Source organism: Lissotriton vulgaris, chromosome 5 (assembly GCF_964263255.1).
Source record: "Lissotriton vulgaris chromosome 5, aLisVul1.2, whole genome shotgun sequence".
NCBI classification, from domain to species: Eukaryota; Metazoa; Chordata; class Amphibia; order Caudata; family Salamandridae; genus Lissotriton; species Lissotriton vulgaris.
The window spans coordinates 600,473,302-600,488,502 of record NC_141693.1 but is presented as its reverse complement, the minus strand read 5'-3'; the positions used below and the strand labels follow the sequence as shown (position 1 = coordinate 600,488,502).

General features: G+C 44.0%; 1 protein-coding gene across 1 annotated transcript in view; it reads left to right on the top strand.

Annotated features, from left to right (window-relative positions):
• The window catches only part of TBATA (thymus, brain and testes associated), a 152,385-nt gene that overhangs the window by 18,503 nt on the left and 118,681 nt on the right, over positions 1–15,201 (top strand). Inside the window, exon 2 of the mRNA XM_086920142.1 lies at positions 5,463–5,519. Coding sequence (XP_086776268.1) covers positions 5,473–5,519 — 47 coding nt within the window. The 5' untranslated portion in view covers positions 5,463–5,472. The remainder of the gene's footprint in view (positions 1–5,462; positions 5,520–15,201) is intronic.

Genomic DNA, 15,201 nt, shown 5'->3' with positions numbered 1-15,201 from the left:
ACCTCAAGGATTACCATCTTTTTGGACCCATGAGGGATGCCCAAATTGCTATTCTCATAGTGGTGAAAGGCTCCTGCCTTTGTAAAGAATTAAATAGCATGAGTGCAGTGACTCCAGTGCACCATGCAGTGGTCAGTAGGAGTGAACAGGCATTTTTGCCTGTGTCACTTGACTGAGACATACAGGCTCACTTATTTATAATTCCGTTGCTGTGTCCTTAACTCACCCATGGCTTACATTGGTTTGGTGTGTAGTGCTGTGCAGCACATGTGTTATACACACGCAGGGTGTATGTGTGCCTATGAATGGTACAATACATAGGAAATGTAGTGCTATGGATGTTTGTTATATGCATGTGCTGTGTGTATGTGTGCTTGTGATCAGTACATGGAAGATTCTAGGTCCCATTTTGGGAGAACCAGGCCTAACTGGAGGAACGTGAGGTGGTAGAGAAGCGCCCTCAGACAGATTTGTAGATTGACGCTGTTGGAAAATGGCCCTCTCTGAAGGCTCACCCCAAACATTTTGCCTTCCTCCTCCTCCTCCTTTTCCGATCTTGTTTTTGTTGCTTTTAGTACTCTAAGCACTTTACGGCTGCTAACCAGTGCTAACGCACGTGTTCTCTCCCCTAGACATGGTTCCTTGGATTATCCACAGATTTGGAAATTTAATATACCTACAAGTCCTTAGTAGTGTGCACTACATGTGCCTAGGCCTATAAATTAAATGGTTCTAGTGGGCCTGCAGCACTGATTGTGCCACTCACTAGAGTAGGCCTTTAATATGTCTCAGGCCTCCGACTGCAGAGCCTGTGTGGGCAGTTTACACTACCATGACAAGGTGGCATTTAAAACCCCTTGACAAACGTTAAACTCCCCATTCATTACAAATACGTCACCCCTAAGGTAGACCCTGGATAGCCCATAGGGTAGGGTGCTGTGTAATCAAAAGGTAGGACATGTATTTTAAGTTTTACATGTCCTGGTAGTAACAAACTCCCAAATTTGGAGTTCACTACTGTGAGGCCTACCTCTCTCTTTTAGGTTAACATTGGGAATTCCTTATTACACTTATAAGTTCTAATTTCTGATAGAGAAGGAGTGGCTCTGTCATGTTTTGTATCGTTGGAATGGTAAAGATAAATCCTCTCTGCTGGCAAAGTTGAATGTATCAACACTATTTAAGAAATGCTTCCTTTTAGAAAGATGGCATTTCTCTCCTCCCAGCCATGTGTGCCTGCAGCCCATCTCTAAAACACATCTGGGTGGGTAACAGCTGGACTTTGTGCTTTCCCTCTAGACAGCCACACACACAGTAAGGTTAGGTGTGACTGAGTGGCAATATACATCCGGATGGGTCACCCTGGGCAGGTTGGGAGGGAAGGGCTGAAACACCTGAAAAGGCAGTGTCCTGTCCCCGCACAAAGAGCTGCATATCCCCCTATAGTAAGTCAGAGGTAGGAGGGAGGACCTCTGTGCACTTCAAACTCTCTCTTTGAATTCACCCTCACTTCATAAGACACAACTGTGTACAAGTATATGGTCTCTGACCCCACCAAATCAGACACTTCTGGACCTATGAAAAACTCTGCCAGGAGGAAGGACTGCTGTGCTGCTACAAGGACTGCCACCCTGGTCGACAGCTGTTCGAGAAGAACTGCTTTACTTCGGTCCTCTTCCCTCTGCCCTGCTTAGGAAGAACAGGACTCTTGCTTGAACCCAAAGTGATCTCCAAGGGCTTGCTGTCTTGCCCCCATTTCTAATACTCAAGGATATGAAAGCCTTACCTCCTGTGCCTGGTACATTGGAAGTGGATCCAGGTGGTTGCTCCAGTGGATGACGCGTCCTCTGCTGCCTGAGGTAGAAGCGACTCATCACAGCTGTTGCAGAAACAGAACCGTCACATCGCACTTGGAACCAGCGCATCACCTCCGGAACTGAGGCATAGGAACCACGGCATCTCTGCTGCTGCAGGAGCGACGATCGATTCATCCCTTTGACTGTGTGGAGAACCCCGGAACAAACGCATCTCGGAACTGATACTTTGTCTTCGTAACCAGCGCATTGCCATTATTGTGCAGAGAAAATCAAAGCCGTAGCCCAACTGCAAGATTGATACCAATGCAGCACTCGGCTTCACCCTGCATCTTCCAACCAGGATCACAGGATTTTCATTCAACTTGCCTTGCTTGGCTACTGGCCTACGCTACATCGTGGTCAGCCTGAACTCTTGACTTTGCCCTGGTCCTGCGTGACCAAATAGCCCCCAAAAGCGCTTATTGCTTCTCAGGACTGTTTTTACTTTTAATCTTTAAAAATACATACCGTAACTTTTTATCGTTTTGGTCTTGTTTTATTTAAAAAACACATCAATTTTCTAAGCTGGTGGAGTCTTTTCCTACTGTTTTCGGTAGGTTGAACTTTTGCACAAATATTTAAATTGTCCAAAAAGCGGATTTTGGAAGTCGTACTCGGGTTTTTACATTTTTGAGATGAGGTCCTACGGTAGGTGGTGCGCTTGAGGTGAACCCCCCTGTGCTGGGGATATATGAATCCAATTGCGTTAACTCCCTTGGGAATAACGTCTCCTCAACGCACTCTGTGGAGATTCTTTATAGTTTTTTTTCAACAAATGAACGTCAACAAAGTTTACTTCAGTTCTGTTTTTCTTTTATTCTGATTATTGATATTTCATGTTATTATCTTCATAACATCATAATTTCCTTTTAATGTCTGTCCAATGCATTTCGGGCAACTGCCCTTCTTCAGGGGACTTGATTCTGAAAGCAGCCAAGTATTGCACATTTTAGCATCATCTTTATGTATACAATGTAAACATTCGAATTTGAACTCATGCATGATATGTAGAAGTGGAAGCGAGTGGTGTTTAAAAAGGGTGAGTTTTTGAGCAGGAGTGACCGTGAAGGGACAAGAACATAAAAAGTGCGTGAAACAAACGTAGGTGACGTCAGTAACTCTGTACTTGTGCATTGTTATGAAAGTGGATAGGAGTACCTATTTTTTGATAAAGTGCGCAAGTGAGCTCAAAAAATTATTAATATTAAGTGGGCGTGTGAAGATTACAAATGGGTGATGTAGAAAAGATTGAAATCTGACCTGAGTCTTCAATGTACGGGCTTCGTACATGAATGTTTTTCACAAACGCCGGTCACCTATGAAAACGTACTGGTTAGGTGATTAATTCACTCGTTAATGGCACGAGTATAATACCACCAAGTTAAAACTGTAATTACTCTAAGCGAATACGCTTACCAGAATCGTGTGACGGGGACTTCTCCGTTCGGTCTTTTGGACGAGTAATGGTGCGTGAACGGCGCCATTGTGGTAGCGTCTTTGTTTATACATTTCCGGCTGCTGATAGGTCGATTGTGGTCATGTGACTCGGGCCAAAGAAGTGGCCACGGGAGATCAATCACGTGGTGTTGGAGCAACTAGGATTCTAACTTCGATACGAAAAAACTTTATCGAAACGTGAGCGCGGCCAAAAAGGTGCATAAAAATGAGCATGAAAATGGTTCAGAACACATGATAGTGTAACATGAGCAGTAAATGAATTGATGTAACGGAAAAAATGTGGATGGGCTAACAAAAACGTGCGGTGTGTGACTGGTGATACAGTGAACATGATATATGTGTTAACATGATATATGTGTTAACATTGGCATAAGTGGTGATACAAGAAAAAAGCATATACACGATTTATCTCAGATTTATGAATTATCAATAACAGCTAAACTCTAAACATTCGTTGAGTCCTTTAGGCTGTATTGAGGACAGACGATGTATCCAGAATAGTTCACGTCTTAGTAAATGTTGGGTATTTACCGATTCGGTAATTGCCATTCATTCCCATGGGCCTGGAGGCCCATAGGAATGAATGTCAATTACCAAATCAGTAAATACCGATTCGGTAAAATAGGGAAAGCTTCAAGGGTGGCAGGGTGTCACATTGACACCCTGTTGCACCCCTGAATAGTGCTTGTTTGCACATGTTTGCACATGTGGCACACATACATGCCCTAGGGGCATGTATGTGTGCCACATGGCACAGTTGAAAATGCATTGATTTGCATTTTCAAAGGTATTCCTTATTTACCACAAACTAATAGTTGGTGGTAAATAACGAATCCTTAAAGCACTTGAGGACTGTTTAAAGTGCTTCCTACATGTCATTTATTGATTCGGTAAATACCGAATCGGTAAATAATGATTCGGTAAATACCGAAACGGTAAATGATGATTCTGTAAATACCGAATCGGTAAATACCAATTCGTTATTTACAGAATCCTCCCCTACATCACATTTGGCTCAATACCGGTCGGTAAACCTGAAATTTACCGAATTTCGGGTTTACCGACCGGTAAAGGGTCACCTACATCTGGACCAAGAAGAGAGAGATATAGATAAATAGTATGTGTAAGGAGGTTGGAAAAAAAGGCATTCTGTGGAATTAGAACAGGCACTCTTGGCATTCTGCAACAACCTCTCGTTTTCTAGTGCCAGTAGAGCACTAAGACAATGTTTAAGCCCCTGCCCTTCTTAGGTTTGACCTAGAAAGGGCGCAAGCTACCTCTACAGTCTTGAGTAATAAACGAGAGGTAGTTGCATTCTGCAACAAACTCTCATTTGCTAGTGCCAGGAGAGCACTAATAAAAGTTTAAGCCCCTGCCCTTCGAATGTTTGACCTAGAAAGGGTGCAAGCTATCTCTACAGCCTTGAGTAATAAAAAAACAAATGAAACATGCATATATTTATACATACATTGAAGGAGTGTGGGTCAGCCTTCTTCATTCATTAGTCTGTTCAACTACATTCCCATTCTGCTTCCATCTAAAACAGCATATCCTGGGGCAGTGGGTCAGCCCACTTCAGCATTTGCTTTTTTACACTATGTGACAGGAAGTTTACCTGATCACATGTACACACCTGCCTACGAAGTATCCACCTACAAAGAAGGGTGCTTCAGTACCCGGGGTGATAGGCCTATGCTTTACATTTTTTAATGCTGTATCGGTTTTATACTTTTTAAGTTTAGTTATCCTTGTCTGTTTAAACTGTACCTTCAAGTTTAGTGCTTCACATCCAAAAGAGCCTTTTATTTGAGCCAATAGGAGTAGTATTTTCTTATGATGTGCATTAAAACTATAAGAATGTGTGTATGTATAGGCAGATTCTTCATTTTAAAGGTTTATGGCAAGTATATTGCCGACCCTTTAGGCGGTATGTTTTTTTCTTTTTGTAACATCAGCTTGCAGAAAGCATTTAAAATAACTATTGCACTAGCTTGGGAAGCCCAGGTCCATTGGTTTTTGGTATTTTTTCCCCCGGGAAATAAAACTCTCTGCAGGAGGGCTGGTGACTGCAGTAGCAATACTGACATTCACTACCGGAAGCAGTGCTAAGGTTTTATGCAAATAATTGCATTTTCTTTGTTGTTACAGAAACCGGACAATGGCCTCTGAGACAATCAATACTCGACCGGTTCTGCAGCAGGTGAAGTAAGTATACACAATATTTCTGCCTTGGAAACAATGGGCAGGGAGCGGCGCGTTCCCATTACAGGTTGGGAATGTGGCCGAGTCTGTTCACCAAATTGGAACTCAACGGAGTCCTGTCCTTGCCATTATTGACCTTGCAATTATGCGCTTTACAATATTATGAAACGAATTTACTTACTTGTGTTGTGGTCTAGAAACCGGAATGCCGCAGTCATGGATCCTGAGATACAAGAGGTACATGATACATTTCCAAGCAAAATCATGGCTTATTATTTATGCGAAATAGAACATATTCAGGAGACTGCAAGTGGTCGAGCAGATAGTTTCAAAAAGAAAAACTGCAATGTGGGGCATGGTCAAAACAGTGCCTTGAAAAAGGTGGGGGACATCTACTGTTAGAAGCAGTTCCAAAGCATCATTGGCTGCTAGGCTCTGGAAGGATGGAGTCTGCCCGAATAGTTCCACAGAATATCAATTTGTGGTTGAGGGGGAACAGGAATTAGAATTTTAACTGTATTGTATCTATATAGCACTGACTACCCCTGATTAGGTGCCAAAGCTCTTTTAAGTGAGTAGCACGCTACTTTGGAACCCAAAGAGGATTAGTGGTGGGTTAGTATAGGGAAATGTGTGTTAATTGAAGCGGTGGGCGTGTAAGGCTTTAGTTGAATTGGATTGGATAGGAGCATGGAGGGATAGAATAATGGAGAGATAGTGGATGGAAGAGTCTAGAAAGTATTATTTGGAGATCGTAGTAGTAAGATGAGGCTTGGGATGAGTACATCGAGAGATGGAGGAGGGACCAGTTTCTAGAAAGGGATTAGGGAAATCATAGTAGTGAAATGAGATTTTGGATACATGAGGGATGAATTTAGAGAGCATTGCTTGGGAGGACATAGTAGTAAAATAGAGTTTCGGTGAGCTGAGGGGGGGGGGGAGTCTAGAAACGTTTCTTTTGGATATCATAATAGTGTGGTATGGGGAGCTTTGAGAAAGAACCTGGTAGGCAAGGGCGCAAGTGGATGGATAAGGGACGGAGAAAGGGGAATGTGGGTCCTGCTCACGCTCCTGACCGGGAAAGTAAGTTCATAACACCTTCTGAAAGATATCAGGATTGTAGTATGCTTTTCTTTTGCCAGCAGAACCATTTAAATAATGCCTAAATCAACCACTGTAACTCCCTTGCTAAAGAAGTATGTCTTGATTCGGTTGACATAGAGCACTGTAGCCTATAACTAAGACTCCTGTGATGGCCAATATCTGGGAAATATGTTCCCTTACAGCCCAAAAGATCACATGAGAGACCATTACATTGTGTAGGACAAGCAATTATGTTTTGAGTGCTCCATATAAAATACAGCTTCCTGGGTATGTGTCAGTGAACTACTGACAAATCTTTACTCGGTACTCCATTGGCTCTAACTTGAGATATTACCAAATACTATCAAGTGCAGAACCTGACCCCTTATTGGTGCTATCTCTTCCTCACAGATTGACGCTACATTTCTAGGCTGGGCCGTTTCTAAATTGGATGATCTACAGCCACTAATTTAGTACCTAAAGGATGTTCCTTGTTAGATGTAATACTCAATATTTTTCAAAGACTACTAGCCTGCTTATTTAAAAGATAGGAGCCAAATTTTCAGAAATATGGTCACACTGCCCAAGTTAGTTTCCATTTTTACCTCTGATTGGCAAACCTGTGGACGAGGAAGAAATTGCTGCTGTCACAATTGTTTGAGCACTGATATTTTGTTACTTTTTTAGCAAGCTGGCCATACTATGCCATCCCCTCAGTCACATGTCCTGGTTGACTCTTTTTACTAGTGGATAAGGTCAGAAACCTTGGTAGAATCTTCAACTGTTACTTTCCACGAAACCTCTTGTCAAATAAGTTGCTTTTGTCAAAATCAGGAGAAATGAAAGCCCTAAAAAGGATACAATACTCAAAATGTGTCCCATGCCACGTCAGTTTGGTTTATTCCAAAATACTGCACATAGGCCTGCCCAACAGCTGCATCGCGGGCCTTCAGTTTGCTCAAAATCAAACTACAAGGCAACATCTAAACTTGTCCACAAATACACCGTTTTGCCATAGTTCCGATCTCTACACTAGCTACCTGTTCATTCAGAAACATTTGGGGAAAGATTACTCGTGCGCCTGCCTTCTACGTGAGTTCATTATAGGACAACATCATCTACCCTTGAAAATTAACTCGCCACTTCACTAATCATGGCCTCCTTTTAACTCCATTGGCTCATTAACAGCTCTTGAGTATATTATTTGGAGAGTATCTGCCAGGAGGAACTAGGGATTGCCTTTACAATTGTTTACAGGAATTTTAAAATCTGGAGCACTTCAAATGTCCCTGTTTCTCCAAGCTACAGTGTCCTACTTAGTTTTGTACAACCCCCTCCAGGCGTTTATTTTCTTCAGTTCCCTTTCACGCCCCCCCCCTTTCTCTTGTCACCCCAAAGCCCCCTCCCTTCTGAATAGCATCTGCGTTGAACCACAGGAATTCTCTTACTGAGGGCATGTTGATGTTGTGTATGCGGAAATACATAACTAACACAATATTGCATAGAGTCCAAACAAACTCCAGAAAGATCTCGCTTTGTCTAGTTTGTGGAGTGAAGGTGGAAGGTGTGGTACCAGAATACTGACAAATCGCTTTTCAGTCCTCCATATCATTGGCTCTAACTTGAGATATTACTATATACTAACAGGTGCAGAACCTGACCCCTTATTGGTGCTATCTCTTCCTCACAGATTGACTGCACAGACTATCGCCCGACAAAAATATTGTGTTCTCAATTTACATATATATTGCTTTATTAGAATTAATATTAGTAATCTACTATTATTATTAATATTAGAAATCTACTCCAAATAGGGCGGCATTTTGTAAATGGTATTTTGAACATAGTGTTTATGATGAATTATATTTCTGACAATGATATTCGGATATACAATCCTGAGGTATACTAATCTCCTTGCAGTGTACAAAACATGTACTCAAAAGAGTACAACAAAGCAGTATTTATTTTATGACAGACACAAGTACAATATTGAGGATGTTCCATCTCCATATCCTTCTATGGATCCCTATGCACAAAATAAAAATGAATGCAAAAAATCAAAGACCTTCTTCTAAGCAATTCCTTTCACATCATTTCTTCTGAACAGCACCCATGAGGTTTCACATCACCAGCTCTCTTCTCACAAATGGTTCACACTGACAGCTTTCCTTGTTCTATTTTCAATTGTAAAATCCATCTACCCACCCACCCATCCATCCATTCATCCCCCCATCCATCATTCCATCACTTGTTTTTGAGGTATGAAGACCCACATTTTTATTTACTTTAAAGCATGAAAAGCATGAATCTTCGCACATCGCTCAGAAATCAGTTCAGAGGCAGTGGAGACTGATACAGGGCTGGCGTGACTCAGGCGCGCAACACCCATTGGGCTCCCAGGGCTTCAAGCAAGTCCCCCCCCCCCCCCCCCCCCCCGGTCGTGTGTGTCATTCCAGGCTGACACAGCTTTGCGGTCTGGCGACCATCTACTTGCAGCCGCTCCCGGGTACTTAACAGGTCTTTAAAAGACCATTTACTTGTAAATTAGGCTTTTGTTGTGTTTTCACCCCTTCTTACAGTCATTCTGTCTATGGTTGGAAGAATTAGCGCCCCCCCCCCCCCCCCCCCACCCGAAATATTTTTCAGCCAAAATGGCCCACCCCCTCCGAAATTTGGCTCCAGGTGCCCGCCTGGCGTGACTAGCATCTGTCATTTGTTCTTCCGTAACCCAATCGCCTCTGAAGCTGAGTCTCTAAGCCAAGCAGAGTGAGCAAAGAAGCATGAGCAGAACAAGCCATTCTGCTTGTACACAACATGTGTGATCTGTTACAGCGTTCTAGCTCACGCAGAGCGTGGATGAAGCCTGCATACCTCAGCCGTCCGTCACATCCAATGTTTCAGAAATGAGGCATAGGCTCCTTTTGCTTCAGTAAACATAACATAAACATAACATAACGTGTATTTTTAAAGCGCACGTTCACCACTACGGTTATCTTGGCGCTTAATAACAGATGTTTCTTGTTACCCTACTCATGGCGATCCTAGATGTGACCCGAAACAGCTCTTCTAATGTCACAGTTGAAGGAGTTGATCAGTGTTTTCTCAACATTCTGAAGTGCTATAGGTCTTGTAGTAACCTTGGGGCATATTACCAAGCAATAGCGATAATTGTCGCTATTGCTTGGTTAGAGACAAAAATGTATCGCTGACCTGCGGCGATTTTTATCGCAGATAAAGATTGGTATTGCCAAGGATTATCGCAAATGCGATAAAAATCGGCCGCAATGCATGAATATCGCTGAAAAGTCTGCGATATTCAGGCATTACCGAGCTAATGCTCTTAGCCATGTTATCCACCTCCCATTGGATACCATGGCTAAGAACTGCTCAGGGCAGGTGTTAGCTTTTGGAGATATTCGCTCTTAGCGCGAATATCTCCAAAAGTTGGTAATAGGAGATAGCGATGTTAGCGACTCTTTCCAGTCGCTAACATCGTGGCACGCCCACTTTGCATGTCATTAGTGATAAATTTCTCTGACATGCAAAGTGGGGCCCAAGATGGTCGCTATCTCCTACTATCTGTCGCTAACTGGTGTTAGCGACCGCTAGGTAATAGGGAGATAATTTTATCTCCGCTTTCTTAGCTTTTAAAGCCAAAAAAGCGGAGATAAACCCCCTTGATAATATGCCCCCTTGTGTTTTCAGGGAGGTCGAGCCTTGCTAACATCAGTAGAATAAGTAGACCTCCGTTCATCAACAGTACCCTAGGATGTGAGGGACCAAGGCTGTCTGAGAATCTACTAAAAATACCAGTCACATGAATCAATATGCATTCTTTCATAACCTATCCAGTACAAGAGAATGAGGCGGAAGTCGTGAGACATGTATTTGTACCCTTACATACTACAGAGGAGGACGTTGTACGTAACGTATTGATAGATTATTAAGAAAAGCCAATAAAAGTACCTTGATTAAAAGAATATGTGTACTGTGTGCATGGCATCTGATAGAGGTGTTTTGTATGATGACTTATTAAGGATGCACGAGAATAAAGTCTCTTGCTACTGGGGCGTGACTTATGGGCCATGCTTAATTTATGCCACTGATTATGGGATGGGTGGCACTGGTGCTCTTTTTTGGATGCTAGAGTTTAGTTTTTCATCCTCAGACTTCGACCCAGAGCAAGAGAGAAAGACAGAAAAGGCAGAAAAAAAGAGGAAGAGAAAAATGGAAAACAAAGGGAGAAAGCACGAATAAAAAAACCTGTAAGAAAGAGATAGAGAGGGAGAGGAGGAACAGAAGGGTAGTGGAAGAAAGGAGGTATGAGGTGAAATCAAGCAAGGAATTCGTTGTATTCAGCATCCCCAGCATTCATCGTCGCTGGCAACTGCCCAATTAAAAATGTTTGGGACCATGCACTTTTACAAAATTAGGAGCCATGAATGGGGTATAAGCAGTGCGCGGCTGCTTAAGAATCAATTTTCAATCGGATAACCATCTTCAAAGATGTACTTGTCCTATGTCACACAGAATTGACCTCGTTCAAAAAGGGAAAACATGGAACACTCTTCCTAAGGAATGCCTAAAATGTATTGTTATCTGCATAGCTTATTACTAAAAAATAAACATGAAAGTGGACTTGAATCACGCTTAAAGTTAAGATAAAAATGGTAAGACAAGCAAGAGTCACTTGTTTTAAATGGTAAAAGTTCCCGAAAAAAGCAGTCTGTACGGTCTTACCTCTCTTCATTGCATTATGTTATAATGATTCAAAGGGTATTTTCTTACCCATCTGACCTGGGATTCTAGTGGAGTTTGACTATAACTTTTCAGTCTCAGTCAATCAATCAATCAATTAATCAATCAATCATTTGTAAAGCGCACTACATACCCGCAAGGGTCTCAAGGCGCTGAAGGGGGGGTGCTACTGATCGAACAGCCAGGTCTTGAGTATCCTCCAGAAGGTCAACAGGTCTTGGGTCTGTCGTAGGCTCAGTGGGAGGGTGTTCCATGTCTTGGCGGCGAGGTGGGAGAAGGATCTCCCACCGGTGGTTGTTCTTCGGGTGCGCAGGACGGTGGCGAGTGAGAGGTCGGCGAAGCATAGCTGGCGGTTGAGGATGTAGTAGGAGAGCCGTCTGTTGAGGTAGGCTGGGCCGGTCTTGTGGAGTACCTTGTGTGCGTGGAGCTTGAAGGATATCCTCTTGTTGACGGGGAGCCAGTGCAGGTTTCTCAGGTGGGGGGTGATGTGGCCGTGGCATGGTATGTCGAGGATCAGTCGTGCCAAGGCGTTTTGGATGCATTGTAGTCGTTTGATGAGCTTGGTAAGGGCTCCTGAGTAGACGGCGTTTCCGTAGTCGAGTTTGCTGCTGACAAGGACCTGGGTGACTGTCTTTCTTGTATATGTCGGGATCCATCTGTAGATCTTGCGGAGCATGCGGAGGGTGTTAAAGCAGGAGGAGGAGGCGGCGTTGACTTGCTTGGTCATTGAGAGTGTTGAGTCGAGGATGATTCCCAGGTTGCGTGCGTGGTCGGTGGGTGTCGGGGCTGCCCCCAGTGTCGTCGGCGACCCGGAGTCATCCCAGGCTGAAGGGTTGCAGCTGAGGATGAGGACCTCCGTCTTGTCCGAGTTCAGCTTCAGTCTTCATCCGTCGGCGACAGCCTTCTTTTCTTCGTGGAGGTTGGCTTTGGCGGTGATGGGGTCCATGGTAAGGAAGAGGATCAGCTGAGTGTCGTCGGCGTAGGAGATTATGTTGAGGTCGTGCTTTCAGGCTATGTGTGCGAGCGGGGCCATGTAAATGTTGAGCAGCGTTGGGCTGAGGGAGAATCCCTGGGGTTCGCCGCAGATGATCTCGGAGGCTTCGGAACGGAATGGCGGGAGGCGCACGCTCTGGGTTCTGCCGGAGAGGAAAGAGGTGGGCCAATCCAGAGCCTTGTCTTGGTTGTGGAGGCGTGCACGTAGTGTGCGGTGGCAGACGGTGTTGAAGGCGGCAGAGAGGTCTAGAAGGATGAGTAATGCGGTCTCGCCGTTGTCCAGCAGGGTCCTGATGTCATCGGTGGCAGCGATGAGGGCAGTCTCGGTGCTGTGGTTGCTGCGGAACCCTGACTGGGAAGGGTCCAGGATTCTGTTTTCTTCGAGGTATCGGGTTACCTGTCTGTTGACGGTTTTCTTGATGACCTTGGCCGGGAAGGGGAGCAGAGAGATGGTCCGAAAGTTCCTGAGGTCTCTTGGTTCTGCCTTAGGTTTTTTGAGTAGGGCGTTGATCTCGGCGTGTTTCCAGAACTCTGGGAAGGTTGCACCTCGAGGGAGAGATTGATGACGTTGCGCAGGTGGGGTGAGATGGAGCTGCCTGCTCTGTTGAAGACGTGGTGCGGTAATGGGTCTGACGGAGAGCCGCAGTGAATTGTGCGTATGGTCTTGATAATGTCATTGATGCTTACGCTGGCCCAGGCTAGCAGGGGGTCGTGGTCAATGGTGTGCGAAGGGTCCATTGTGTTCCTGTCTGTTGGGGCTGTCTGGGTGATGAAGCTGTTGTGGGTGTCTGCTATCTTGCGGTGGAAGAAGGTGGTGAGGGAGTCGCAGAGGGTTCCGACGGCGGGATGTCGTTGGTGTTGGAGCTGGGGCTGGAGAGTTCCTTCACGATGTTGAAGAGCTCCTTGCTATTGTGTGCATTGTTGTCGAGGCGGTCTATGAAGGAGGTCCTCTTGGCCGCCCTGATGAGGTGGTAGTGGTTGCGGATGGCTTCCTTGTGTGCTGCGTGGCTGTCCGGAGTTTGTTCACTGTGCCATCTCAGTGAAGGGTACGTGTTAAATCTAAAATACCTGTTGTGGTTTTGAAGAGTTTCGGAAGAGGTCGTTTGCATGAAAACATACACAGAAAGGTTGAGTAGAGTGCTGTTGAATTGTTTGAGGATGGTGAACATCCATGTTTATATTGACACTGTTGGACTTGGCCCTCTTGGGAGGGTCCCCCCAACATTTTGCCTTACTCTGCCAATTTTGCTGAAATCATTTTTGGCCTTTAGGAGTCTGTGCACTTTCTCACTGCTAATCAGTGCTTAAGTGATTGTGCGCTCTCATTTAAACATGTTAAAATTGGCTTACACCCCATTGGCACATTTAGTTTACTTATTAGGCCATAGTAAAGTGGTACGACATGTATCCCAACCCTGTAAAACTCCCTTTTTATTACATATAAGTCACCCCTAAGGTAGGCCCTATACAGCTCATAGGGCAGGGTGCATTGTATTGTAAAAGTTGGACAAGTACTTTTAAGTTTTACATGTCCTGGTAGTGAAAAACTCACAAATTCATGTTTCACTTTATTACTGTTTAAGTGCTGCATACATTTGCACCTGGCTACAAGGGGGTTTAAGTACAGGTTAAATTAGTTACCTTTTGTGTTCCACGCTGACAAAGATTGTGGCTGTTGCTTGAGTAGGGCACCCCCCCTCCCTTAAACCAACAACTCAATTTCTTCCACACAGTTGTCAATATAATAACATTTGCCCTAGCACAAGAAGGTTATTGCAAAATGTAAATGTAAATGTACATGTATTTATATAGCGCAAATCACCCACATCGCAGGCATCTATGCGCTTGCTTAGGGAACCCGTCCTGGTATTCCCCTGTGAGATAACCCCGGCAGGGTCTCCACAAGGTGAAAGCCAGGCATCCCGCCGCGGGGGGCCGTTGTGGAGATTAAGCAAGCTATTGCCCAGAGTCGCAGAGTGTGAACCCGTGAGTCGAGTAGGCACCGGGGCGAGAATTATCGAGTCCGTGGAATTATTGAGCCCAACCCCCGTCGAGGCGGGGAATTGAACCCTGGTCCAGGGCCGATCTCAGCTTCCGGGTCTGCCGCCTCTAACCCCTGAGCCACACTTCTCCAAAAAAAGGAAGATGTTCTAGTTCAGTAACTTATCCAACAAGACAGACCATTATGCTTTTTCAGTCAACTCAGACCAGTTAAACTTAAAGAGACATTTAGAAAACATGCTTTTAAAACAAATGTGCATTGCCAATTTTATTATTTTTGAGTCATACCTTCAGGGTTATAGTGATTTTGTTTTCCAAACAAAGAAGACAAGTGTTGGCAGTTTCAAAAGTGGTTAAAAAATGTAGACATGTTGTAAGAATGCTGCACAATGTAATATTGTGCCCATGTCTTCTTCATTTAAATTGGTCTAAACGACCCAGCTATGTACAGTTTGGATTTCCAATGCTAATAACACCAATGTCCCATTGTAATGAACATGTTTTAGATGATGCAACCCATCCAGTAACACCATGTTTTCAATCAAGGCATGACAATAACAGCATAAACCATTAAAATAATTTTCCTTAATAGTTATGTTCTCTATATATTCAATCACAATAGCCACAGAAAGCCCAGTGCAGTGTACAAAGTTCTTGATCACAAAACATTTTTGGATGGAGCTATTCTGTGTCCTTCGAGCTAAGTAAGCTAGTGCTTCTTGCAAACACCTTTTGCAATGAAAGCAGATTTGTGAAGTGTAGGAAAGTAACAAGGTCATTTTATTTTTACTTTGTGCACTAGTACTCTGATAACTAGGCCTTGGTGCATGTTCCCTGACCTCTAAAACAT